Genomic DNA, 27,119 nt, shown 5'->3' on the forward strand with positions numbered 1-27,119 from the left:
GTTGAGTTTTCCAAATTTGCTGGCAAATTGAGTGTAGCACTTTTACTGCATCGTCTTTTAAGATTTTGAATAGCTCAGCTGGAATACTGTCACCTCCACTAGCTTTGTTGTTGCTCAGCTTTCCTAAGGCCCATTTCACTTCACATTCTAGGATGTCTGGCTCAAGGTCAGTGACCACCCCATCGTGGTTATCAGGGACGCTAAGCTCGTTCTTGTATAGTTCTTCTGTGTAATTTTGCCACCTCTTCTTAATCTTTTCTGCCTCTGTTAAGTCCCTGTCATTTTGATCCTTTATCATCTTTGCATATCTCCAATTATTAAAATGGAGGCTACTCCATTTCTTCTGAGGGATTCTTACCCGCAGTAGTATATCTGATGATCCTCTGAATTAAATTCACCCATTCCTGTCCATTTTAGTTCGCTGATTCCTAAGATGTCGATGTTCAGTCTTGTCATCTCTTGTGACCATGTCCAGTTTGCCTTGATTCATGGATCTTACATTTCAGGTTCCTATGGAAGATCTTTACAGCATCGGACTTTCCTTTCACCACCAGATGGCTTTCGGCTTTGGCCCAGTCGCTTCACTCTTTCTGGCGCTACTAGTACTAGCCCTCTGCTCTTCCCCAGTAGCATATTGGACACCTTCCGACCTGAGGGGCTCATCTTCCAGCATCATATCTTTTTGCCTTTTGGTACTGACCATGGGGTTTTCATGGCAAAGATACTGGAGAAGGAAATGGCAACCCACTCCAGTATCTTTGCCATGAAAACCCCATGGACAGTGGTGAACATATCCAACATATTTTCATCCTCCTATTTTCCCCACAACAACTCTATGTGGTAAATTGGGTTTGAGAGAAAGTCACTATCCAGCCTGCTACCATAACCACTAGACCACACTGGCTTTCATTTGTAGGGTGGGATTTATATTTAAGAATTTCTTTGAGGTCTGCAATGAAACTAGATTATTATTAGTCCATCAGAGTCTTCAATTAGAACTCTTGGGCTCAAAGAAGTCTGTTACTATTTCTTACAACAGGAAACATCAGCTTTCAAAACGTTCTGAATTATTGGAAAGTTAGCAAAGGAAAGCTTCAGCCTTATCTCACATGAATATATTTTTCCTGGGTAGGAATTCAACTTCTAGTAATTCAGGCTAGCAATTTGCAGCATGGACATTCAGATTTGTCTAAACTTGAGAGGGAGAAATTACACTCACTCCAACACACACCTCCTGTTCTCTTTAATTTTAATTTGGAATTCTTGTTAGCAATTATAATGGCTGTAGGTTTTGATATCTTTAGGAAAAGAGGGATTATTTCCTCTTTTTTAATATTGTTCTCTTGACATAAACCCTTCATTGTGTAGAGATAAAATAATAGAGTCAGATTTTCTTACTGCCCACTTAAATCCCCTATTTTACTCTTCAGAATAAATTTGTTAATGGTCCTATGCCCTTTGAGTAGAAGAGTTATATGAATAAGGGTTCAAAAATGAGAACAGCTCTGCAAATAAGTTATAATATTGGCTCTTCTACTTTGGAATTTCCATAGCTCAGCTTTGAACAGCCTGTTGGTGATAGATGAGCATTTGTTTGCCACAGGAGATGACAGTGGAGTGTTGAAAGTATGGGACCTGCGCAAGGGCACGTCCGTCATGGAAATGAAGCAGCACGAGGACTACATCAGTGATATGATCATAGATAGAAACAAAAAGCTGCTTCTCACTACCAGGTATTACATTCTTCTGTTAATTCAGTAGATCAATAGGTTACATATGTATGTTTAGAGTGGAGATGTTTTATAGCACGGGGAACATTAAAAGCTTTTAGATTAAAAACTATCACCATCTCCTTTGGTGTTATTCTTTTCACTGTTGTAATGCATTTCCCATAAATACAGAGTTATCTATAGCCAGCTCTGAACTGCTAGTGATTATATTGTTTAAGCTTGTCAGAAAGCAAATAGATGTGTAAGATTTACTGATTTAGGAATGGAATGTTCTGGAGAGGTCCAGAACATTCCATCCCCCTTCTGGAACATGCCATTCTGGAGTAGACCAGCAATTTCCAGAAGTAAATTCCTGAAACAGGTTTGTCTCAAGTGTCTCAAAAACTGGAAGTCACTCAGGACATTATACTGTCATATCAAGGCATCTTTAACTACTACTAGTTCATGGAATTTACTTTCAAAAACTGCTGCATTCATAAGAGGAAGTTTGACATGATCTAGAGGAGAGCAGAACATTTTTAGAGTTCTCCAGAATGCTCCATTCCAGAACTGTCATATTCCAAATAAAATTAGCTTTATAAATAAATATTATGTACCATCCTATTTCTCGCAGTGGAGATGGAACAATGGGAGTCTTCAACATTAGGAGAAGGCGTTTTGAGCTTCTCTCAGAATCTCAGAATGGAGACTTAATGGCCATATCTCTGATGAAAGTAAGTTCTATTATCTAGCTGCACCTTGGAAAAAAGACTGTTTGCAGATATGAACCAGTGAGCTACTCAATTTCTGATATGGACGATAGCAAGGTCTTTAATGAGAGCTAATTTGGCATAGTGGTTAAGGTACCAGGCTAGTAGCCAGAAGACTGTGAGTTCTAATCCTACCCTGGATACAAAGCCAGCTGGTTGATCTTAGGCCAGTCAGTTTCTCTCAGCCCTACGAAACAGGCAATGGCAAACCACTTGTCAAGCTATGAAGATTGCTTACAACAGCCTGAGGATTAATTGGACAATGTGACCTGAACTGTCAGAGAGGGGAGGGAAAGTTTTCCTCTTTTAATTATCTTTTTCCACCTTATTGCCAGAGCTGGTTTTCCATTCAATAGTACCAGTATGCTGTATCCAATAAAGTGTTGCATTAGAGATCTAAATGGCTCTAGTGTATTTACTTCATTGGGATCTTTAGCCGGAACCTTGACACCACTTCTGAAAATGTTTCAAGAAAAATGCAGGGATTAGTTCAGGCAGTCACCAGGAGACAACACGAACTCAAAAGGACTTTTTAAAAAAAGTCTTTAAAGTATTTTCCTGCATTAGTATAATTTGTGATGTCCCTATTCAAGGTAGTATGCTTTAAGATTTTGATAAATAGGATTTACTATTTTAAATACCTTTCAAAACTTTGTTCTTAATAACAAAAGATATGCTGCTTTTTTCTGGCTAAACTATGTATTATTTTTCTCCTGCTCAGAGGGGAAGGAAGGTAGCCTGTGGCTCCAGTGAGGGAACAATTTACCTCTTCAACTGGGATGGTTTTGGCGCCACTAGTGACCGTTTTGCACTGAAGGCAGAATCCATAGACTGCATGGTTCCCATAACTGAGAGCATTGTGTGCACAGGTTCCACTGATGGAATCATTAGGTGAGACTGGCATGAGAGAAGAAGCTCTTGTGAAAGATTCTAATACCGGACAGGTACATGACAACACAAACGACTGGCTGCAAATGAAACTGGGTAAAATCTGGGTAAGCCAGAGACAAACTGATGGCTCAGTGGTTAAAGATGCTGGGCTTGTCGGCTGGAAAGTTGACAGCCCGAGCTTGAGACCCAAGCGCCATGCAGTGGGCTGAGCGCTCATTACTTGCCCTAACTCCCACCTGCCTAGCAGTTTGAAAGCATGCAAATGTGAGTAGATAAATAAGTACCACTTTGGTGGGAAGGTAACAGCGTTGCATGCGTCTCGGCATATAGTCATGCCGGCCACATGACCATGGAAGCATCTTTGGCCAATGCTCAGCTAAGAAACAGAGATGAACACTGCCCCCTAGAGTTGGGCACGGCTGGTAGGGGGAACCTTTACCTTTATATAAGTGATTAAATTTTTTTAAAAAGAACTTAGGACATGGCTGGATACCTCTCTCCACAAAGAACTGGCATTCTGTTTGGTAATTAAACTTTTCTTTCTTTTAGGGCAGTAAATATCTTGCCCAATCGAGTGATAGGAAGTGTCGGGCAGCATATGGGTGAGCCTATTGAACAGCTGGCTAAATGTCATACAGGACAATTCCTGGCCAGTTGTGGCCATGACCAAAAAGTGAAATTCTGGGACATCTCTTCACTTAGTTCAGTGATTGTGGATGATTATAGAAAAAAGAAGAAAAATAAGCAACTGAAGCCTTTAAGTCGCAAAGCATTTGGCAATGGGGAAGATTTCTTTGCAGACTTGAAAGCGGTGGCAGCAGACTTGGAGAAAGAGAATGATGGACTTTCTGAGACTGACAGCGACTGAAAGACACACACTGATCCAATTAGAGGCTCATTTCTTTGAACGGACATTTTTGGAAAAGCTCAGCTATGCTGCATTTTTCATACTGAAGAATAAGCTTCAGGGTATTTAAACTTGTGCTCTGTGGGCAAAGTCTTGATAGCCTAATAAAACTAATAGCACAGAAGAGAACTAAGAATTTTCCTAGCTCTGAGAGAAATGGGAAATGAAATGTCATTATATGTGGACAGTTAGAATAAGGGAAAAAAATTTTTATGTATCAAAAGAGTTTTCCTTGCAAAGGCCACAGGTCTGTTTCCTCCATGGAGTGATGCTTTTATTTTGCCACACAAAATATTTAGGAATCAGGCTATTGCTCCACCTCGCAAGTGGATTCCATTTTATTGCTATGAAACAGGGATCTCTTAAGCTCAGAAGAAAACAGATTTAAATAATGAATTGATGTTCATGATGAAACCTTGGGAATTTCTAAATTACTGTTTTTCTGGGGTTTTATTTAAAGAAGAAAAATAGGATAATTCCACATATGAAGATGCATCAATTTAATATACAGGTAATCCCTGAGTTATGAGCGTTCACTTAATGCTCGTTCAAAGATAGGTGATGAGCGCCCCCTAGTGCTTACGAGCAAGTCCCAAAGTTAAGAATATTGCAGCACCATGGAAGTCGTTCGCCCTTACGAGTGACTGCAGTGTCTCTGCAACATTCACCCTAGTTATTCCCTCCCTCCCCACCCGCGCCCGGGTCTCCCTAGGCACCAGGACTTCAATACTCACCCTGCGAAGATCAAGATCCTTCGCTTTCTTGGCTGCTCCAGGCCTTTGGTGCGTTCACAGAGAGTGGAGGTCTAAAATAACAAGATCAGTGGGACGAGATCTCACGCTACTGATCTCGCGTGATCTCATGGCACCCCCCCGATGGCCCGATCTGGGCTCTGGAGGCCTTTTCCAGGCTGTTGTGGCCTGGATCTAAGGCCGAGGGAGGCTCTTGCGCCCCCCCCCCGGCCCGATCCAGGCTCAGGAAGCCCTTTCCTGGCCAATTGGGCCGCGGGGGATGGTTGCGGAAACGTTCCCCAACCTCAAATCCGGGCTGCAGCACCCTGGAAAAGGCATCCGAAGCCCGGATCGGGCCACGGGGGGGATTGTGGAAGCGTTCCCCGGCTTTAAATCCGGACTGCATTGCCCTGGAAAAGGCTTTCAGAGCCCAGATTGGGCCACGGGGGGGGGGTTGTGGAAGCGTTCCCAGGACTTAAATCCGGGCCGCAGTGCCCTGGAAAAGGCCTCCGGAGCCCGGATTGGGCCCTGCGGGGTGTGCAAAAGCCTCCCCCGGCCTTAGATTCGGGTCACAGTGGCCTGGAAAAGGCCTCCAGAGCCCAGATTGGGCCACGCGGGATGAGTGGAAGCGTTCCCTGGCCTCAAATCCAGGCGGCAGCAGGAACTGTAGCAGAGAGGAGACGGATCTTTTCCAGGTGAGTCCGCCATGGCAGGGAGGGGGAAGCACGCGGTATCCTAGTAGGTTAGGGAGGCCTTGGGGGCCTCTTCCAGCACTAGGCCCTCCATAGCCTTCCCTACCCTGAGATACCTTATGTTCGCTTAAAAGCCGTGTGCGTTTTAATGAAAAGCAGTGATCTCGTACCTCGAATGAGATTCACTACGAGTTTTCGATTTACAAGTGGAGTGGGCAGGCTCCATTCCACTCATAACTCAAGGACTACCTGTATTTGTGAACTACCTCAAGTGAATTACAGTCAACAGCCTGTTTGGTCTAGTGGTTAAGGCACCAGGTTAGAAACCAGGAGACTGTAAATTCTAGTCCCATTTTAGGCATGAAAGCCAAAGACTCACAGCGTTGTTGTGGGTAAAACAGAAAGGAGTCTTGTACATGTTCTCTGCCTTATATTTTATGAAAATAATAAAGGTGAGATACAAATAAAAGTTAAATACAAAATATCAATTTAAGCCCTGTAAAATAAGACTAGGTTTAAAAGGGAAGAAGGAAAACAAAAATGCTAGCCTTTCTTACAGGATTTAGGCAGGGGATATATTGGTGAAGGAGATAGAACATAGAATAATAGGGTTGAAGGGACCTTGGAGGTCTTCTAGTCCAACCTGCCCATTGCAGGAGATCCTATACCATTCTGGACTTTGCTTGATGAAATGGATATATGTGATCATAGAATAACAGTTGAAAAGGACCCCGGAGATCCTCCAGTCCAACCCCCACCCACCTAAGCAGGAGATGGTCCACTATTCCCTCCCATGAATTGGCACCTCGTCAATTCCAGTGGAGAATAATTGAAGGTACCATAAGAGACCCTTTGATTATGTAGTGGACCTTATTTGAATGAGGTTAACTTTGCTTGCTCTTTTTTTCCTTGGTTTGTTGTGCTTGTGGGTACTCTCATATCCAGAGATTTTGTGCTCACATTCCCATACTTTATGCCATTGAAATCTCATCATTTCGCTGTGAATTTTTAAGTACGATCTTAAGGTATTTTGAGTTTTGCAATAGGAGGCTAGGGTGCTTAGAGCTGCCAACCACTATTCCAGAGGAAATAAGAACTAGCCAGTACAGGATAAAACTTGGTTTTGTTTAATGTACCTATATCAGGGGTCCCCAACCCCTGGTCCGTGGACTGACACCGGGCCGTGGCATGCCAGAAACTGGGCTGTGCAAACAAGCAAAGCCTTATCCATGGGATGTAGGCAGTACATGAAACCATGCCCCCTCCAGTCCACAGAAAAACCTTTCTCCAAGGAACTGGTCCCTGGTGCTCAAAAAGTTGGGGACCTATATGACAACAGCAAACATTTGAGTTTTATACTGCATATTTAAATGAAATTGCAGGTAGTCCTCACTTATTGATTGCCTCATTTACTGGTCACTTGTAGTTATGGCAGGGCTTTTTAACCTGTGGTATGCTTACCACTGGTGGTACTTTGACATCTGGCAGGTGGTAGTGAGCTAGACGAGTGTAGTGGGGGGATGAGCTGAACTGGTGGCAGCATCGCACAGGCCCGGGGGAAGGTCAGCTGGAGCTGTGGTGTTGCTAGGCTCTGAGGCCCCAGCGATGCTAGAGCTCTCCTTGAGCCCCAGAAAGTGGTGCCCCCAGAAAAGGAGGAGAGGAGAGGATATAAAAGGAGGTTTTGGTGGGAGAGGGAGAGGAAAAAAAGATGACGGGGAAAGAAGGGGATGGAGAAAGGGAGAGGAGGAGAGGCTTCTGTGAGAGAAGCAGTGAGGAGAAAGAGAGAGGAGAGGCTTCTGTGAGAGAAGTAGAGGGATCAATGAAGGAGAAGAGGCTGTGAAAGAGAGGGGACAGAGAGAGGAAGAAGGGCTGACCAACCACCTAGGTAGTGGTGCATATTAATAAATATGGATAAATTACTCATACATTTGTCAGTGCAAAGGGAAAGTGGTTCAGCAAAGGAACTGCCACTGAAGAAATTAAAGCCAGCATTTTTTCCCTTTTTTTGGGGGGGGTTATCAAGTTTTTGATACCTTGCTAAGCACTGTTGGTACTCAACTATTTTCATGTCCTAAAAGTGGTACAATCTGTGGAAAGGCTGAAAAGTATTGAGTTATGGTATTAAAAATGGTTTTGTGACCAATCCTTGCATTACTGAGTGTCGTAGTAGCCCACGTTCATGTAATCAGGATTTGGGCACTTTGCAACTGGCATGCATTTAGAACCATCACAGCATCCCACAGTTACATAATCACCACTGTACATTCTTCACAACCGGTTTGTGACAAGCAGAGTTAATAGGGAAGGTAAAAGTAAAATTGTAATGAGATCTTTTGTTCAATGACTGGCACTTAGCAACTAGCATGCAGAACCTACCATCCCCATGAGATTCAGATGAAGAGGGGTTCCCCCCCCCTAAAAACAGACCTTGAGAGCAGCACTCCTGTTTAGAACATTGGCCACACCTTTGCTTCCATTTCCTGCAAACTGTGGAAAACATGTTTGGGCAGATATTCAGCCTTTTTCAGGATAGCTACTTGTATGAGCAACCTCTGTTTTGTATTATCTATGTTATTTTGAACTTTTTGTAATTTATATAAACAATATAGATGAACTAGATGACATAAAAGTACTATAAATAATCTGAAATTAACTATATGAGAGTGCTGTGTTAAAGCAGTGTTGAGTAAATGATCCTAGTTCTCATGCATAGAAACCATTAGGCCTCTTCCTTAATATGATGACAATAAGCTTTTTTTTAAAAAAAATTCTCCATAGATACTGGAAGACAGTAATTGTGTGGAAAGCAAGAACACAGAATGATATCCAAGCATTAAATTTCACAATGAAATCTCTATTAGTTGTAATCAATAAAGCAATATATTATTTCAGAAAGAGACTACATAACATTTATGTCAAAACTTTAATAAAGATATGCCCTACATATCAATTCCAGCACTGAAACATGCAAAGCAATAAAAGATGTACATTTTTCCTGACACCCTTTGATACCCTTTACTATTTTTCATGTGGAATAAGCTTCCTCTGTTAATGCAGCATCTGTGTTAGAGTTGCATTTCCAAGATGTCAGAACAAGGCCTCCCTGTCCAGTGCATGCTGGCTTCCAATATTGGAAAGATTAAGTATTACAGAAACATTCTTCCTTTCATAGAAAACGAATTTTTCCTACCCAGCAAAAACTAACAACATTCAGTACTATGGTATCTCCAAGATGCTCTTCTCCTAAGGCACTTGGCTGCAATGTAAATTCAAACTGTCAGAAATGAAAACATATTTAAATAATAAAATATAAAAGGACAATACCTGAACATAAGAGGAAAACAACCCACAATCTTAAAGAAAATTGGTCATTGCTGGATTTTAAATGCTGTACAGACTACACCCACACTGTGCTATCCAGTAACCAACAGCTTCCGTCTTCTTTCTAAAACTGCATAGGCTGCTCCCAAAATAACCTATCAACATGAAAACCAGAACAAAAAAAATTCTCAAATCCTCCCACAGAAAATAAAGCAGAAGATCTAGCATCCATTTTTATATGAATTTGGCTCAGTGAAAGCAATTAAAAGAGTAGGACACACAAGCTTCATTAGTTTGAAGAGTGATTCTCTTTTACATCACTGGGTACCCTGTTTAAGAAAAAAAAAACTTTCAGTTTTTTTCCAAGATCGTTCTGCCTTTTTAAAAAAATTAATAAATGGTATTATACATCTTTACAAAAGCATTTCACTTGTCTGAAAATACAAGCTCATTACTACTTACACATTTATTAAGAATTAAAATTAGCTGTGCATGATGGTGCTAATCCAGAACTGAATAGAGGTAGCTGAGTTTTGACCATAATGGAGCCTGCCTATTACAATTGCAAATCATAATGGTTGTAAAACGGATCAGTCATGTGACCAACCCAATTTTATGACTTTTTTGCAGCAGTCGTTAAACAATCAGCGCAGTTCATGGGATGCTGCAAACACCAAAAGCGCACCCATGTGACTGCAGGGGGATAGTGATCTTTGGAACTTTGGACCCTGGTCGCAGGTCTCCTTTTTCAACTCTGTCATAAATTCAAACACTCACACAGACATGGAATTATTGGCAAAAATAGATCTTTAAATTCACTAAAAATAAAATCATCTTCCAATTTGAAAAATATTGTTACCTGTCAATGAATTTTTCATAATTCTTAAGAAGGACCTATTGTAGAGCAAGATTTGAGTTGCTGGATACCATGAACAAACATGGGCAAGTCATGATTTGGCAGGGACACGCACATATGGTACCCAAGCATTCAAAAATATTGATCATGTGTTATTCGACTGCCAACTCTCTGCCCCTTTTAGGCTTAGGCGTTTAACATCCCTGCTTGAAAGAACAGCCCACCAGAACCTGAATCTCAGATTGCCCCATTTGCTCCTGGGCTCTAATATAGACATCGTAAACAGAACTGCTAAGTTTATAGTCAAGGCAACTCAGCTAAGTGTTACATTGAATAGATTAGGGTATTATGTAAGGGTGATGTGTTATCTGTGTGTTTATTCTTTGTATTTATCACATTTGTATTTTATTACTGTATTTTATCTATTTTACCCTGGAATTAGATCCTGTATTTTACTTTTTATTTTCTGTGAAGTGATCAATAAACTATCATTAATACAATAATTGTTTCCCAAATTAAACCATAAACACACTTACCTAGGACTTTAAGTAGCTGCAAGGCCACAAAATTCTTTACATTTTCATGGTCTTCCAAGCTGGAGGGATCAGGCTTGATCCAAATGAATCCACTGAAGGGTGATGGATATTTTGGTATCACCACTTCATACCAGAACTGCAGCCAGTCTTCAGGATTCCTCTGCACACATTTTGTAAAGATTACAGGAGGGCCCAGCTGATGCAGCTCACACTGCAGTTTTAAATAATCCAACACACTGGCCCTTGCTGGTAGCATGTGGCCGTCCATAGGCCCAGAAGACACTTGAGGAAGAACACTTCTATGGCTCCAGCTGGATGGCAGGGCCTTTGGATTACCTGGAACTGAGACATTATGGAGCTCCTGTTTAATAATAGGTGTTAGCCAAGCCACTTCAATTTGATCTCCACAGAGACACAAGCTACCTGCATAAGAGAAAAAGCAATGCATATCTGACTTTCAATATACATTGATCTGCATTTGATTAATAATGTGGCTAACTTCAAGATCATCAAAGTTCACATGTACCTCAGTGATTCTGCTTTGGCAATAAATAGAAGCTTCTTCTAAAATGGGTGGGGAACTATGGCCCTTTTATGACTTGTGGACTTCCTCCCAAAAGTCCTGAGCCTGCTCAGGAATTCTGGGAGTTGAAGTCCACAAGTCAAAAAGGGGGCACAGTTTCCCAACTCTGTTCTAAAAGATCTAGAACAGTGATGGCAAAACTTTTGGGCTCGGCCTGTCACAAATTCAGAAAGTGCCTACCTTGAATGATGGTCTATCACTCCCTGTCCCCAACAAGAGACACAATTCATAACGGAGTAATACATTATTTAAATTTATTACTTAATAAATACTTATATAACTGTAAATGTCTATCCGAGGCAGCTCCAAGTCAGAGAGCTCTTACAGGGACTTTCAGCCTCCAAAAAGAACAGGAAAGTACGCCCCGTTCTCACATGCTTTTTAGGGGCTCCAGAGATTGTGCAAGAGCAGGGCCCTCTCACACAACTTCCAGAAGGTCTGGATGTCTGGCATGTCACCTATGACACATATTATAGGTTCACCGTCACTTTTCTAGAAAAAGACTATGAAAAACTAGTAACCAGGACAACAGATTTCTTTGGCCAACTCTGTCCAATATTTTTCCTAAATAATGAAAAGTTAGTTTGCTAAATTGTTCCCAAACATACTTATTTTGTCATCATACATTTTGAAAAGACAACAAATGCAAGAGATTCATTATGGGGGTGTGTGTGCTTAATTTCAGTTCCATAAGTGAGATTTAAATAAAGTTCATCCATTTATATCATCCTGGATGTTTCACTGTCAAACCTTTTTTCCTAACTTGGAAACTGTTTCCAAAGACTTTGCTGCTGTTTTGCTCACTGCAAAACTTCAGATGCATAGGAAATCTGCAGCTTTCCTAGCCATTTCCAGCACAGCACATGATAAGAATAATTGGTTCGTGGAACATTATGAGCAATATTCTTTTTCCCCTATGGCAAAACATAAAACAAACCTTCCACAAGATTTTTCTTGGCTATTGCAGCAGCCTGATGGGAAATGTATTTCACCTCTGCCAGCTGCCTCTTCTTCCTGAAAGGGCTGGCATGTAAGGAGATGCTTTGGAGTCCTGGGGTAAGTTCCTGTAGCATAGGCAGAAGGTGGCACTCTTTCAGCGAGAGTGCCAGACCATCAATGCAGAGCTCACACTTCTCAGTGCTTCTACAGACCAGAATGGGGGAGCCAAACTGGATTTCAAAGTTGTTGAGTAAAGCAATGGCCTCTTGGGCATTTCGACGGTTCATGTATTTAGCATAGGCAAAGCCACGGTTAAGCCCACTAAATGTCATCATGAGACGAAATTCATAAAGCCTCCCCACACTTTGGAAGAGAGGAATAAGTTTATCCTCATAGATATGCTGGGGGATTTTTCCTATAAAAACCTCTGAACCGGATGGTGGGGCATAGCCAGCCCATCCTGTGGAAAGAGCAAGGAAAATTCACATTACCCTCAAAGTATTTTCACTTTAGGGAAACGTTTTTTGTTCATATTGATTTGCAATACATGTGGGCAACCTTTTTGGTAGCCAAGAGCCACAGTTAATATCTGGAGAGGACTAAAGGCTGAGGTTGTGGCACGTTACTAATGATACAGGAAAGATCGCCAACGCCATTGTCAGCTATCCCACTACACATTAATGCAAAATTAGATTACAGTACTAGTTTTTCATTCAAAATTTTCTGCTCACCTGGTGGAGGACCACCATATTTTCTCTGCCCATTGATCTGCACTAACTGGATTCCAGTCTCTTTCACCCAAGCCAGAAGGGCAGTTTTATTATCCTGGTTTATTTTTTCACTCCACATTTGAGATGGTATCTAGGTAAAATAAACACAACACAAATCCAATGTAGTAACTATCTCTAATAACCCTACAACTATCTTGGGGACATTTTCTTCAAGTATTTCCATTGCAACTGTCTTGATTTGAACAGTAACACCATTTAGCTAACGCTTTCTGAACATTTGGAGTACTTCAGGGGCATCATATTTCAATCTTGTATGCAGCAAACTCATTGCAAGGATTAACATCCGCAAGAGAAAAAGGCTTCTGCAGCCTACCGTCTGGGTTACTGTATCAGAATACAGTAATATTCGTTTATTATGGAATCAAACCAAGTCAGCATGAAACTCGAATTACTAGAGGACGGAAAAATTGGGCGAAAGGCGGGGTCTCCATACATTTGCTCTCCACTCCCTCTAACTAAAGTGGGAACGTAAAACACGAGAGCAGCGTGAATTTGCAGCACTGTACTCCTAACTAGACCCGAATAAATAAGTCCGAATGGTAACATTACTGTAACACCGCTGAGTAATTATGTATTAGTAAATGCATTAAACGCCAAAAAAAAACTGAGATTAAAACAACAGCACCTAACATGTTAGGCTAATCAATGAGTTTACAGCTCTGGACTCCATGACGATCAGTCCACCGAGTCATTTGCGGCAAAACCCTAAAACCAACTCCACCAAAGTACCTGGGTCTCCAGCATGCCACTCATCCTTGCCCCCAAACGAGCACCACCTTCCCAATCCTACCCTTCGGAGGTGTGGCGGCACCTTTTATACTTGACCAGAACGAGGGCGTCTTCTGATTGGCCAGAATAAGGGCCTCTCCTCTAGGCTGGGTGTTTCGCTGGATTATTTAGGACTAATAAAAGCGCTAAGGCCGTTTGAGGCGCCGGTGAGACCGACGGCTCTTTCCTACTCCTTTTGGCAGCCCTCTTCGCCTCCCTGGCCTTCCCCGTTCAAAATCTCTTTTGCCCGTGTGGCGGCGGGAGCTTTGCACAGGCTGGATGCAAGAAGAGTTTGATAGCTTTCCTCTTCCAGCTTGGTCCAGGAGAAAGTTAACGGCTGCTGGAAAAGGAAAGGGCCGAACAGCCATGCTTCTCCCGAGTTTCTGAGTTATCTTTCCTTCTCCAGAGAAAAGTGGATCCTCTTGATCTTCCATGTTTACATTACACAGCACGTGAATATGCCGTGTGTCATATTTTCTCCCACTCTTCCGTCAAAACCATTTGAGGCAAAGTTACTCAAAGAGTGTCACACTATTTCTGTGCATGATTCCCCATGAAGGCACTATGAAAATAGAAATATAGTTGCACAGTACCAACCATTTTACTGTACCACACAATAATGTAAAAATAAAAGATTTAAGAGACAAGTTATTTTGTTTTCCCACAATTTTAATCAGGGTTTTACATAAAACGGTCAAATATTGATCACATCTGCCTGCATGAACTGAACCCTAGTAATCATGGAACCAACCATTTGGGTTGTAAAAAAGTGTGTCCAAGGCAAGAATCCTTTTCAGTAGCATAGTTTTTATACCAGATCCACAGCTCTCACATCTTTTTGTCCCATCATTGCATCCTGCCTTGCCCTGCTCAGTAAATCACAGGGATGACAAATGTAAATCGCAGATACAGATGATAAATTTTAATTCCAAGTCAAGGGCTTCTGCTTCCTTTAGAGAGCTATGCAGTTCACCAGAAAAAGTAATAATGTTATCAAATATCCCAGAACCTATTTTTATTGGCTGGATCTAACACTGATGGGAATAAAACTTGTTTTAGTTTAGATTCAGCCAATAAGAACACATCAGTCCCTCCTCCTCACCTTTTGTGCACTGGGCAGGTGTCCAACCTGGGTGGGCCCTTTAAGAGATCATAAGTGCTTGTTTCCTTTCCGAGAAGAAAAATGTGAGAGAGCCATTAGTGCAGTGCATGCAGGTGGAGGGAAAGGAGCGGCAGGAGGGGAGCAAGCACTAAAGCCAAACCTTTGGTGGGGAAAAAAACTGAGGTGTCTTCTCTGTCAAGCAAGGAATGGAGCACCAGCAAGAGAAAACATTCCCCAACCAACAGCAATATCCTGTATTGGTTTTCCCAGCAAACCAGTCACATTCTGCATGAGTGCTCACTGGCAGGGCAAGCCATGCCCCCTATGCGCTTTCAGCTTTTCCCAGTAGCAAAGAGAGCAGACTTGGGATGCCCACTTCTGCTTTTGGGGTACACCGTGGTTTTCTCTTACCCCTCTAAGATGTGCTTTTGAAATTTTCAGTTTGAAAGGTTTTGGAGAGGAGTTTCAGCTCAAAATAAACTGGACTGCACCCCCCCCTCCAATTTCTGCCGTTTTTGTCCAACTGTTTCATGAAGTCACCAAGGTAGACTTGCTAATATCACAAGCAGCAGAATACTCTAAGAAGATATACAATCAGGATAACTTGACCAAATTTGAGTAATGTAAGTAAGGAAGTCCAGTACATTTCATTATTTTGTTAAAGTGGAAAAGACAAATGCAGAAACATGGGTTGAAATAAATTTTATTGAGGTCAAATCAGGGATTCAAAACGCCAATATTTTAAACAATGGAACAGAATATTGAAAATACCAGCTTTCATTTGCTTTGAACCACAGCTCTTTACTCTTTAAGACTAAGCTCCTTGATCTCTAAGATTAAGGGGCTTTACAGAAAAATAAATTACAGCTTCGAAAAAAAACCCCTAATTTGAAGTCATTTATGAAGTTTTGCGGATCTTTTCAAAGGGAAATCCAGTATTTCTAGAGAATATGTGTTCGTCTCTTGATTTCTTCCACAAGCTTTCCTCTGCAAATATCCACCTGCAAAGCAAAAGTATGGCTTAATTAAGGTATCAAATAATATACAGTATCTCAATACTTTTCTCACTGTACTTTAAAAGTATCCCAATGTAATATTTATATAATATCTTCTCCATCATTTCCAAGCAAATTATTCCATGCAGCAAAAGACATGTCAAAAATCATGTACAATTTTAATTTTTTGAAAGAGTGTTCAATGCTGCATTTTAAAAGGAGAACTGTGTTGGTCTATGGCAGCCAAAAATCATAAGCCTGTTAGCATCTTTTCAGACTACCAAATCTTATTATAAGGCTGCTATAAACTGCTCATGCATCAGATATATGGAGAGCTAAGTTGATTTGGAAGGGGAAGAGGGGAAGCCAGAACACAAGGTAGCTAGGCAGGTTACAGGTGAGGCAGATTACAATCAATTAGCAGTTCCTTGGGATCTCAACAAACACAGTAGATTTTTAACATATTACAATTGCTGCGTCTGCATAAGCATCTTGTCTCTCCCCTCCTTCCCAACTTAAATATCAGCTTAGTCACTCCATGCATCTGATGAAGTGAGCTGCAGTTTATAACAGCTTATGCCCGCATAATAAAATTTGTTACTCTGGAAAGGAACTACCAAAGTTATTCTGATTCAAGGCTTCGTGTGTCTCATTTAACAGCTGGTGGATTACTTTTTGTGGAATAAAGTGGCTAAGATCTTAATTCTTTGAGGCACTACTTTTTCTTCCCAGTTGTTATTCATCACACTTGGGCAAATTTTCTCATTTTTCTTTTCCTATGTCCTTGAAGGCTCTTGTCTATAATGCGTGAAATATAGCAGCACAATAGCTCCTTTCAATCAATACCACTTGTACCTCCTGTCCTTGTGTGAAGGCACATTTTCAATTCATGTGTGCTGCCACTTCCCAGGCCAGGACAGTATTACTGACAATGCTTCTACAGCTATGCTTAATTTCAGGAAATTCCTTCCAGATTTGCATGGCCTCATTTTACATTCTGGAGGAAGTAAACTTCTTCTTTTTTTCCTCTCAGGGAACTGGTGCTACTCTGGGATTGTGACCAGGGCTTTCCTTCCTGCCATTTTTTTTATTGCACCTTTGAGTGAACGTTGACTCTTGGTGACTCTCTTGGACTATAGTCTCTGCAGTTTACTTGGCAAGATTTTTGGAAGTGGTTTGCCTTTGCCTTCCACTTAGGGCTGAGAGAAAGTGACAGGTCCAAAGTTGCCATGTTGGCCTTCTGCTATTTTATTTTCACAAAATGGGATATAAATCTTTATCCTGAACCATTTTATCATAGAACTTCCTTCTTGAGTTTGATTACTTTTTTAAAAATTTATAAACAAAGTTAATCTATATTTGTCTTTTAATGGATGGTGTTTAATTTCAATATACACAGACAAATTCTTTAATTTTACAAGGTAAAGACAAATCACAAATTCATCTGGGAAACTGTAGGAGATGCCCCATTACCCAAAACAAGAAAATTCCTAGAATCTTGGCATTCTGATAGATCAGCCATTAACACACATATAAAGATTAGCTTTGTTTAAAAAGTATTAAAAGAAGCAAACACAGGCCAAAGATGGAAACAAACAGCCTGCAGCATATTCTTTCTTATCACATACTCAGCAATCAACAGTTAAATAAGAAGAATCAGAACAATCAGCAGTTAATGCAATAAACTGAGCCAGGCAGGCCAATCAGAAATGGGTACTAACAAACTGTAACAACCTATTAAGACAGTCAGGACAAATCACAGAGGATGTTAACTATTTTGGTAGTGAAATATCTGCAAGAAGAAAAATAAGCTCACAAAGAATATAATCATTCCTGCTTTTAGTTGACTATTCTGGTATCAAGGTATAACCCTAAAATAAAATGGCAGGCACACCTCTTCTCTAGTAACCACATCACGCAATTTGACAACTCCATCTTTTAACTCTTGCTCTCCCAATATAGCAACAAGTGGAATTCCAGTTTCCTCACAGTACTGCAACTGGTTTAGTAGTTTGGGATTTTTCTTATAAAGTATCTCTGCCTGGAAAATATAGAAAAAAGAAGAAAAAGTTAGTACACCATGATGAAAACTACCCTTCATTATTCTGGTTCCAAAAATTCTGGTCCTCATTGTAGTTTTCTTAGTAAAAACAAAATTATAATGCATGTACATTATTCAGACTGTTTAGTCATTGTTTCAGTTTTCTTCAGTTATATGCAATGCTATGTTACAGGACACATTACATTGAATAGGTCTGACTAATGTCCTGCAGGTAGTCATATATCCAGCATTTCCTACAATATTGCAACATACTGAATTTCTATGTCAGATTTTTGGATGGAGATTCTTCACAGGTGAACTGTTATAATAAATAGTTCCACCTTTAGCTCAGAGTTGGCTTTTTGGATCAAGAGCTACACATCATTCTGTATAATGTGCAAAATCTTCATTTTAAAAAAAGGATGTGGGTAGGAAAAAGTAGAAAAGACCAGAGCACGATAAAGAATATACATTAACACTGAATAAACATATGAATAAATTAAATAGACTGCATTTGGGACTGGCCAGCCAGAAGGGGAGAAAAAAGCAATTTTAACCCTTTTCAAAGCAATTCAAAACATAAACAGATCAATTCCAAAATATTTATAAAACTTGAGAGTATATAATATTGGCCCATGAGTCACATATATAACTGGCAAATTTTATGCCAATTAAATGATAGGCATGTGATATGGACAGCACCTATCCTCATAGGGTATAATTTTTGGATTCCTCTATTCTTTTATTTGGCGGCTGTTGTAATTTTGAACATTCATTAAGTGACCTATTGTATCTCGAGGACTATCTATAGTATTAGCTGAGAAGCTAAATACCTATTGCATTATAAGATGATCAAACTGATACTGTTAATTGGGCTAAATTATCAGGTTTTAAATAGAACAGATTGCAGGTCTATATTACCCGAAGAGCTATATTGCATCAGACAGACTTAGGGTTCTTTCCAAACTCAGATATAGTCTGGAATTCTAATTATTGGCTTGACCCAGATATGATTAAGATGCACCTTAATTCCTGAATCCCACAACTCGGACACAAGCTTTAGTCTTTCTTCAAGAAGTTTCTTTTGAGCAGATGCTACAAGCACCTGGGTCTCTGTGGTTCGGATTTTCTCTTCAGAAGCCTGATGGAAAAAAAATAGTTGGAGAGATTTATAGAAATATAATTTAAAAAAACCACTACAATTCATATGTGCAACCCAGATTTAATAAATTAATATGATGGCTTCCATTCTGTTGATGTTACAAAGAACCATATGGACATGGCTGGTCTCCCAAGCTTTGGGTTAGAGCTGAAGTTGTTGGTGGGATATTTTTCAACCTTACTGTGTACAATGATTAAAACTTTCCAAAAGTCTTCAAACATCACAGAACATAGAATAATATGGTCGGAAGGGAACTTGGAGGTTTTCTAGTCCAACCCCCAGCCCATGGCAGGAGATCCTGTACCATTCTGGACTTTCTTTGGTTTGATGGGATGAATACAAAAAAAGAATAATAGAGCTTGAAGGGGCCCCAGAGGTCCTCCAGTCCAACTCCCCAACCAAGCAGGAGACCCTATACCATTTCAGACAAGTGGCAGTGTAATCTCTTCTTAAAAACCTCCAGTGATGGAGCACCCACAGGCAAGCCGTTCTATTGGTTAATTGTTCTCACAGTCAGGACATTTCTCCTTAATTCTAGGTTGCTTCTCTCCTTGATTAGTTTTCATTCATTACTTCTTGTCCTGCCCTCAGGTGCCTTGAAAAACAGGTTGAGCCCATCTTCTCTGTGGCAGCCCCTCAAATATTGGAAAACTGCTATCATGGCACCCTAGTTGTTCTTTTCACTAGAGTAGCCATGCCCAGTTCCTGTAACTGTTCTTCAGGGTTTAGCCTCCAACCCCCTAATCATCTTTGTTGCTCTTCTCTGCACTCTTTCGAGAGTCTCAACATCTTTTTTACACTGTGGTGAACAAAACTGGATGCAATGTTTCCAGGGCCCAGTGTTCAAGTCTGTCGAGATCTTTCTGGATCTTGAGCCTTCTGGGGTGTTGGCTATTCTTGTTAGCTTGGTGTTGTCTGCAAATTTGCAGCACACTGCTGGCTCATATTTAAATGACTAGCCATTACAACTCCTAGATCCCTATTGTAATTACTGCTGTTGAGCCAGGTACCACCTATTCTGTACCTGTGCATTTGTTTTTTCTTGCCTAAGTGTAAAATCTTATGTGTTTCACCACTGAATTTTATTTTGTTAGATAGGGCCCAATATTCTAGTCTGTCAAATATCTTTCTGGATCTTCAGCTTATCTTCTGGGTGTTGGCTATTCCCTCATCTAAATCGTTTATGAAGATGTTGAAGAGTACTGGGCCTAAAATGGAACATTGGGATACCCCACTGCTTACTTCCCTCCATGTAGATATAGTTCTATTAAGGACTATGCTTTGACTGTGGTTGGTCAGCCAGTTATGAATCCACTTGTGGTGGTGCTGTCAATCCCATATTTTTCTAATTTACCAAGAAGTAAGTTGTGATCTACTTTGTCAAATGCCTTACTGAAATCCAAGTATACCATGTTCACAGCATTTCACTGGTCCACTAATTTAGTCACTTTGTTAAAGAATGTAATAGTATTTGTTTGACATGATCTGTTTTTGATTAACCCATGTTGGTTTCTGGTTATAAATTTGCTTGCTTCTAGGTGTTCACAGATCTGTTGTCTGATTATCTTATCCAGGATCTTCCCAGGTATGATCAGGGTCATTGATCTGTAGTTTTCTTGATCAATTTTCCCCTTTTTTGAAGAGGGAAACCCTGTCAGCTCTTTTCCAGTCCTCTGGTAATTCCCCAGTGTTCCAAGATCTTTGAAAGACATGTAATCATCTGGTCCTGGTGATTTGAACTTGTCTAGGGTGGACAGGTGTTGTCTTACCATTTTCTTGCCTACTGTATTATAACTTGTATTCCTAGCCTGTCTTTTAAGGTTATGTTTTTGCTAGGTTGGGCTATAGTTTCTTTTTGTGTGAGGACAGATGCAAAGAACGAGTTAAGCAGCTCTGCTTTCTCTCTACTGCCTGTTACTTTGTTGCCATCTTCTCTCTTTAGTAGACCAACTGTTTCCTTGACATTTTTCTTGTTATTTGAAAGAAACTTTTTAATTATCTTTCACATTTGTTGCAAGTCTTAGTTAATTCTGAGCCTCAGCTTTCTTTGCAGATTCTATCTGCTGGCATTTTGCCTTAGTTATGTGTCCCTCTTTCCATTTTTTATACTTATTCTTTTTGCCTTTCATCTTTGTGAAACTGGTTTCTCCTTGGATTTCTTATTTTTCTTTTTCAGTGGTATTGTGCTGGACTGGCCTTTTGTGATCATATTTTCAGAGTTTCCCAAGCTTCTTGAGTTGTTTTCCCCTATAAGATTTTCATCCATGGAATCTTTCCTAGGTTCTCTTGGAGTTTGCTAAAATCAGCTGTTTTAAAGTTTAAGATACTGGTTGGATTATGCTCCATTGCTTGTGTTTGCATTATGTTGAATTCCAATTTTTCCTTGGTCACGCTCACCCAAAGGTTCGGCAACTTCAATCCCCTCTATCACTTCTTCGTTAGTAAGAATTAGGTCCAATAAAGCTTTTCCCCTAGTTCCGTCCTCTACCTTTCGGATAACAAAGCTGTTAGCTAGGTTGGTAAGGAATCTATTCAATCTCCCACTTGTTGCAGAGTTTGTCTCCCAGTTGATAGTAGGGAAGTTACTACTGTGGCGGGTTTCCTACATACATTTTTTATGAGGGGTTCTTGGTGCTCTTTGAGCTTGCTTGTTCTCTTGCAGACGTTTCATTACCCAAACTGGGTAACATCATCAGTGCTTGACTCAGAGAGCACCAAGGACCCCTCACATCAACCCTGAGATACAAATATTCTCCTTTATTAATATATTTGTTAATTGGTTAGCAAAAAGTTTGTCTATTTCTTCTGCTTTGTCTATTTCTTCTGCTGTATTATTACATATAATACAACTCCACCTCCTCTTTTGTTAGGTCTGTTTCTTTTGAATAATTTGTATCCTTCTATCAGTATATTCCAGTCATGAGTTTCATCCTACCAAGTAACTATATCATTTCTGCCTTCATGTACTAGTACTTCAAGTTCACCCTGTTCCCTAAACTTTGAGCATTAGTGTATAGGTAGTTGAGTCCTTTATGGGTATGTTTCTTATATCTCCTACTTCGTAATTGAGTTTTCCATCCCTCTGAGCACTCTCTACTTCGTTATGTGGTTGGTTATGTTGGAGTTTATGTTTGGAATTAAGTCCCAAAGATCCTAAAGATAGTCCTATAAATTCTAATAATTGATTACCCCCTCCCCTGATAAGTTGAGCCAGTCATTTTCAAAAACATTCTCCCCAGTTCTTGTGAGGTGCAATCCCTCCCTTGCCAGAAGCCCTTCATGGAGGTAATTCAGATCATGGTCTAAGAATCCAAAGTTCTCTTGCTGGCACTAACACTTGAGCCAGTGATTCATTTCTAAAATCCTTTGCTCTCTCACTGGATGTTGACTTATCATTGGAAGTATAGATGAAAACACCACTTATGCTCCTAATTCCTTAAATTTCTTGCCTAGCTGTTCATAATCTCTCGATATTGTTTTAAGTTGATTGTGTTGTTCGTCCCTATGTGAAGAAGGAGAAGGGGGTAGGAATCTGTGGTTTATTTTAATAAGGCTTTTGGCTACATCTTTGATTTTTGCTCCAGGAAGGCAATATGCTGGTCTGCAGACTGGTCTGCAGACTGCTGGTTCTGTTCCCCTCAGAACTGAATCTCCTATCACCTTTTTTCCCTAGGGAAGTTTGGGCTACTTTACTGTCTATGGCAGGAGCACCTGATGATGCCTCTTTTCTAGGGACATTTGATGATGCCTTTTTTTTAGGGGCACTTGGTTTTGCCTCTTTTCTAGGTGGCTGCATGCTATCTTCCAAGTGTAAGATATGAAATTGATTTCTTATCTCCAGTGGGGCTGCATTGGAATGAGCTGGAGTGAACTAGATTAGATACCAACAGGGACGTTGTTTGTGGTTGCTGTTTTTTTTCCTATGAGTGACTTGCTTCCATTGGTCCTTCTCACATACAGGGTCATTTCTTTTAGAAATTGTTTGTTTCTTATTATGTTCAATTTGGATATAGTCTTCTTGCTTAGTTTGGAGTTTTTCATTTTGTAGGTTTAGTTTCAGAGTGGTTAGAGTTGCCTGTAGACCCTTTACTTCTTCTTCCAGTTTGGTACGTGTGTAGTTTGGGTCTTCCAAGGGCATAATATATATATGGAACATATTTTACAAACCACAATAATGTCAGTTTCTGTTTCCATGACTATGTTTGTTTTGCTATTGGGATGGGGCTGCTTAACAAAGGGAAGGGCTGCTTTTTCTCCACAAAGAATGTTGAATTCTCAGGCTACTTTTTAGGAGGAGCTTTGCTCTTAGCCCTCAACTTCCTGCCTTGATTAAAAAACAATCGTTCCTATTCTCCCTGTTTCTTCTCTACCTTTGTAGGGAATTGTTATTGTCCCTTTCTTCAATTCAATTCAAGGTATTGGTTAAAGTCCTAACATTATGTAATGTTATGGGGTCAAGCTATCCGAAGGAAAGTCTTTCCCTGGGGGAATCTACCCATTCCACCAGATCAGATAGGGTGGGTCCCTTTCCTTAAATCTTGTCTTAGTAAGAGCTAAGAAGTACTTTCTCTGTAGCAGATCCTGCCTTATGAAACACCCTTTCCCCTGATATATGTCTGCTTAATACAGGCTACTCACCTAATCTTACAAAAGAGAAGTTTCTGTTATGTTTTTAATTATTATTTTATGAGCCAGCCAGGATTATGGTACATATGACCAGTGGCAGCATAAGCCTTTGAAATCTACCTATCTATCTTTGGGAGCAGATAGTAACATTTGACCATTTGAGATGGTATGATGAGTACTGTTGTAGAAAATGGCTGATATGGAGGTATAGTCATTTATAGAGCATCAATTTCACTGAAAGCAAATTAATAATGATGAGGGACAAACAATCTGACTGCAAATCAGGTCCAGAACTCAATACACAAAACATGAATTTGGACTTAGTTTTCTGAGACAAGAGAATTCATAGATGGTAAAGAACACAGAAACCCGAAGAGAGAAAAAACACTAGAATAGAAATAGAAATAGAATAGAACTGGAGGGGACCTTGGAGGGCTTCTAGTCCAGCCCCCTGCTCAAGCAGGAGAACCTATACCGTCTCAGACAGATGAATGTCCAGTCTCCTCTTAAAAATCTCCAGTGATGGAGCGCCCACAATTTCTGGGGGTAAGCTATTCCACTGGTTGATTGTCCTCACTGTCAGGAAGTTTCTCCTTAGTTCCAGGTTGCTTCTCTCTTTGATCAGTTTCCAACCATTGTTTCCTGTCCTTCCATCTGGTGCTTTAGTGAACAACCTGGCCCCCTCTGCCTTGTGGCAGCTCCTCAGATACTGGAACACTGGTATCATGTCTCCCCTATTTCTTCTTTTCTTTAGACTAGCCAAACCCAAGTCCTGTAGCCGTTCTTCGTATGTTTTAGTCTCCAGGCCCCTGATCATCTTAGTTGCTCTTCTCTGAATTTTTTCCAAACTCTTAACATCTTTTTTGTGATATGGTGACCAAAATTGGCTGCAGTATTCCAGGTGTGGTCTTACTAGGACTTTATAAAGCGGTAATATTACTTTGCATGATCTTGATTCTATGCCTCTGTTTATATAACCCAGGATTGCATTAGCTTTTTTGGTTGCTGCTGCACACTATTGGCTCATAGTCAAGTGATCGTCCACTAGGACTCCAAGGTCCCTCTCACAGTTACTGTTTTTAAGCCAGGTCTCGCCTAGTCTGTATTTGTGCCTTTGGTTTTTCCTGCCTAAATGTAAGACTTTGCTTTTCTCCACTTTGAAACTCATTTTGTTGGATAGGGCCCATTGTTCAAGTTGGGCAAGATCTTTTTGGATCCTGAGTTTGTCTTCTGGGGTGTTGGCTACTCCTGCCAGTTTGGTGTCATCAGCAAATTTGATGAGTTCCCCTTCTATTCTCTCATCTAAGTCATTGATGAAGATGTTGAAGAGTACTGGGCCCAAGACGGAGCCTTGTGGTACCCCACTGCTTACTTCTCTCCATGTGGATGTAGAGGAGATGTGGAGAAAATTTTAAGAAGGAAAATCTAATTTTCTTGACATGGACCATTTCATTTCTGTTCCCTGATCAGAACAGATATCTGACCACCTGGGATATACTTGACCAGAGGTTAGAACATTTTGACTTCAAATATTTTACCCACTTCTAGAAAATCTATTCTAATCAGAGACAAACTTTCAAGTAAAAAAAGCAAGCAATCTTACCTCCATTTTTTGTTCCATAATGGAAAAGACCCGTTCAATGCCAATGCTGACTCCAACACAAGGCACTTTCCGATTCTTTGGATCAAACATCCCTACTAACCCATCGTAACGGCCACCTCCAGCCACACTGCCAATACCAACAGACTCCTCCACATGATCATTTGGTTCTTGGAGAAGGATAGCCTCATATATTACTCCAGTGTAGTAATCCAAACCACGAGCGAGACTTAAATCAAAGGAAATCTGTAAAACAATTTATAACTCTCATAAACAGAACAGAAATACTCAGCTCAAAGTAATTAGAAGAACAAAGAATAGAATTTTACCTGATCTGAAATGCCAAAAAGATCCAAATATTTGAACAGCTGTTTCACTTCCTCAAGCCCTTCCCGAGCCAATTTATTTTGTGACAGCTTTGGATCTTGGAGCAATTGTTCAATTAAACTAAGCCCACCTGTGGAAATAAGACATATAGGATAGATGCCTGTGTGAAAGATTCAGCAGCAGTACCAAACCTTTTTCCACTCAACTCTCCTTTGTTTGCTCTATTTCTCATGCAGTGCAATTTCATTTCTTATAAATTGAAATAGAATCATGTGAAAAAAGTACATCCTCTTTGAGTTCTACGGTTTTATGCATCTGGACATTGTAAAAAAAAATCATCCAGTCCTTAGCAGTTCTTAAAAATAGGTAAATACAACACCATGTCATCATTTATTTTACAAAAAGAAAGCCAAAATGGACAAGCCCTGTATGAAAAGCTAAGTACACCCTTACTGCTTTCATAGGTATGAAGAGTCTAAGTAGCAGCCAGATGCTGCTAATCAAGTGCTCTTGATCAGCAAGTGTGACTACCTCTATAAAAGCCGAAGTTTTAGGAGTTTGATGGTCTCCAGCACTGAGGAGTAGGCTAACACAATTCTAAACAGTAAAGACATCAGCAATGATATTAGAGAAACAACTGTTGCTGCCCATCAATCTGGGAAGGGTTATAAGGCCATTTCCAAACAATTTAAAGTCTATCATTCTAAAATGAGGAAGATTATTCACATGTGGAAAACATTCAAGACAGTTGTAATCTTCCGCCGAGTGGATTTCCCAGCAAATTCACCCCAAGATCAGATTGTGCAATGCTCAGATAAATTGCAAAAAATCCAAGAGTTACATTTCAGACTCTACAGGTCTTAGGTAGCACATTAAATGTTGACGTTCATGACAGTACAATTAGAAAAAGACTGAACACGTACGGCTTGTTTGGAAAAGTTACCAGAAGAAAGCCTCTATGTCTTGATAGAAAAGAATAGGATTCTATTCTATTCTATTCTATTCTATTCTATTCTATTCTATTCTATTCTATTCTATTCTATTCTATTCTATTCTATTCTATTCCTTATTCTTATTCTATTCCCTAATCTATTCCTTATTCTTATTCTATTCCTAATTCTAATTCTATTCCTTATTCTATTCTATTCCTTATTCTATTCCTTATTCTTATTCTATTCTATTCTATTCTATTCTATTCTATTCTAATTCTATTCTATTCCTTATTCTTATTCTATTCCCTATTCTATTCTATTCCTTATTCTTATTCTATTCCTAATTCTATTTTATTCTATTCTATTCCTTATTCTATTCCTTATTCTTATTCTATTCTATTCCTTATTCTTATTCTATTCCCTATTCTATATTCTTATTCTATTCCTAATTCTAATTCTATTCCTTATTCTATTCTATTCTATTCTATTCCTTATTTTATTCTATTCTATTCCTTATTCTATTCCTTATTCTTATTCTATTCTCTATTCTGTTCTATTCCTTATTCTTATTCTAATTCTATTCCTTATTCTATTCTATTCTTATTCTATTCTTTTTCTATTCCTTATTCTTATTCTATTCCTTATTCTTATTCTTATTAATTCTAATTCTATTCCTTATTCTATTCCTTATTCTATTCCTTATTCTATTCCTTATTCTATTCTATTCTATTCTATTTCTTATTCTTATTCTATTCCTTATTCTTATTCTATTCCCTATTCTATTCTATTCTATTCTATTCTATTCTATTCTATTCTATTCTATTCTATTCTATTCTATTC

The 27,119-nt window shown here is 39.8% G+C and overlaps 3 protein-coding genes across 3 annotated transcripts in view; 1 reads left to right on the plus strand and 2 right to left on the minus strand.

The window, feature by feature from the left end:
• The window catches only part of WDR55 (WD repeat domain 55), a 12,203-nt gene extending 7,802 nt beyond the window's left edge, over window positions 1–4,401 (plus strand). The window contains exons 5-8 of the mRNA XM_015811601.1: window positions 1,554–1,733; window positions 2,344–2,443; window positions 3,201–3,370; window positions 3,920–4,401. Of these exons, the coding sequence (XP_015667087.1) occupies window positions 1,554–1,733; window positions 2,344–2,443; window positions 3,201–3,370; window positions 3,920–4,238 (769 nt within the window). The 3' untranslated portion in view covers window positions 4,239–4,401. The remainder of the gene's footprint in view (window positions 1–1,553; window positions 1,734–2,343; window positions 2,444–3,200; window positions 3,371–3,919) is intronic.
• A 4,932-nt stretch (window positions 4,402–9,333) lies between these two features.
• Window positions 9,334–13,512, minus strand: DND1 (DND microRNA-mediated repression inhibitor 1). The gene is made up of 5 exons (XM_015811545.1): window positions 13,456–13,512; window positions 12,667–12,796; window positions 11,934–12,395; window positions 10,414–10,836; window positions 9,334–9,350 (listed from the first exon to the last, which is right to left on the minus strand). Exons 1-5 carry the CDS (start codon window positions 13,477–13,479, stop codon window positions 9,334–9,336), a joined length of 1,056 nt encoding a protein of 351 aa, XP_015667031.1. The 5' UTR covers window positions 13,480–13,512.
• Window positions 13,513–15,291: 1,779 nt separating this feature from the next.
• The window catches only part of HARS (histidyl-tRNA synthetase), a gene marked incomplete in the record, with an annotated part of 38,570 nt that continues 26,742 nt past the window's right edge, over window positions 15,292–27,119 (minus strand). The window contains 5 exon segments of the mRNA XM_015811602.1: window positions 15,292–15,597; window positions 17,486–17,632; window positions 18,657–18,773; window positions 25,024–25,266; window positions 25,350–25,477. Coding sequence (XP_015667088.1) covers window positions 15,538–15,597; window positions 17,486–17,632; window positions 18,657–18,773; window positions 25,024–25,266; window positions 25,350–25,477 — 695 coding nt within the window.

This window comes from Protobothrops mucrosquamatus, unplaced genomic scaffold (genome assembly GCF_001527695.2).
Source record: "Protobothrops mucrosquamatus isolate PMUCROS unplaced genomic scaffold, P.Mucros_1.0 scaffold45, whole genome shotgun sequence".
Taxonomy (NCBI): domain Eukaryota; kingdom Metazoa; phylum Chordata; class Lepidosauria; order Squamata; family Viperidae; genus Protobothrops; species Protobothrops mucrosquamatus.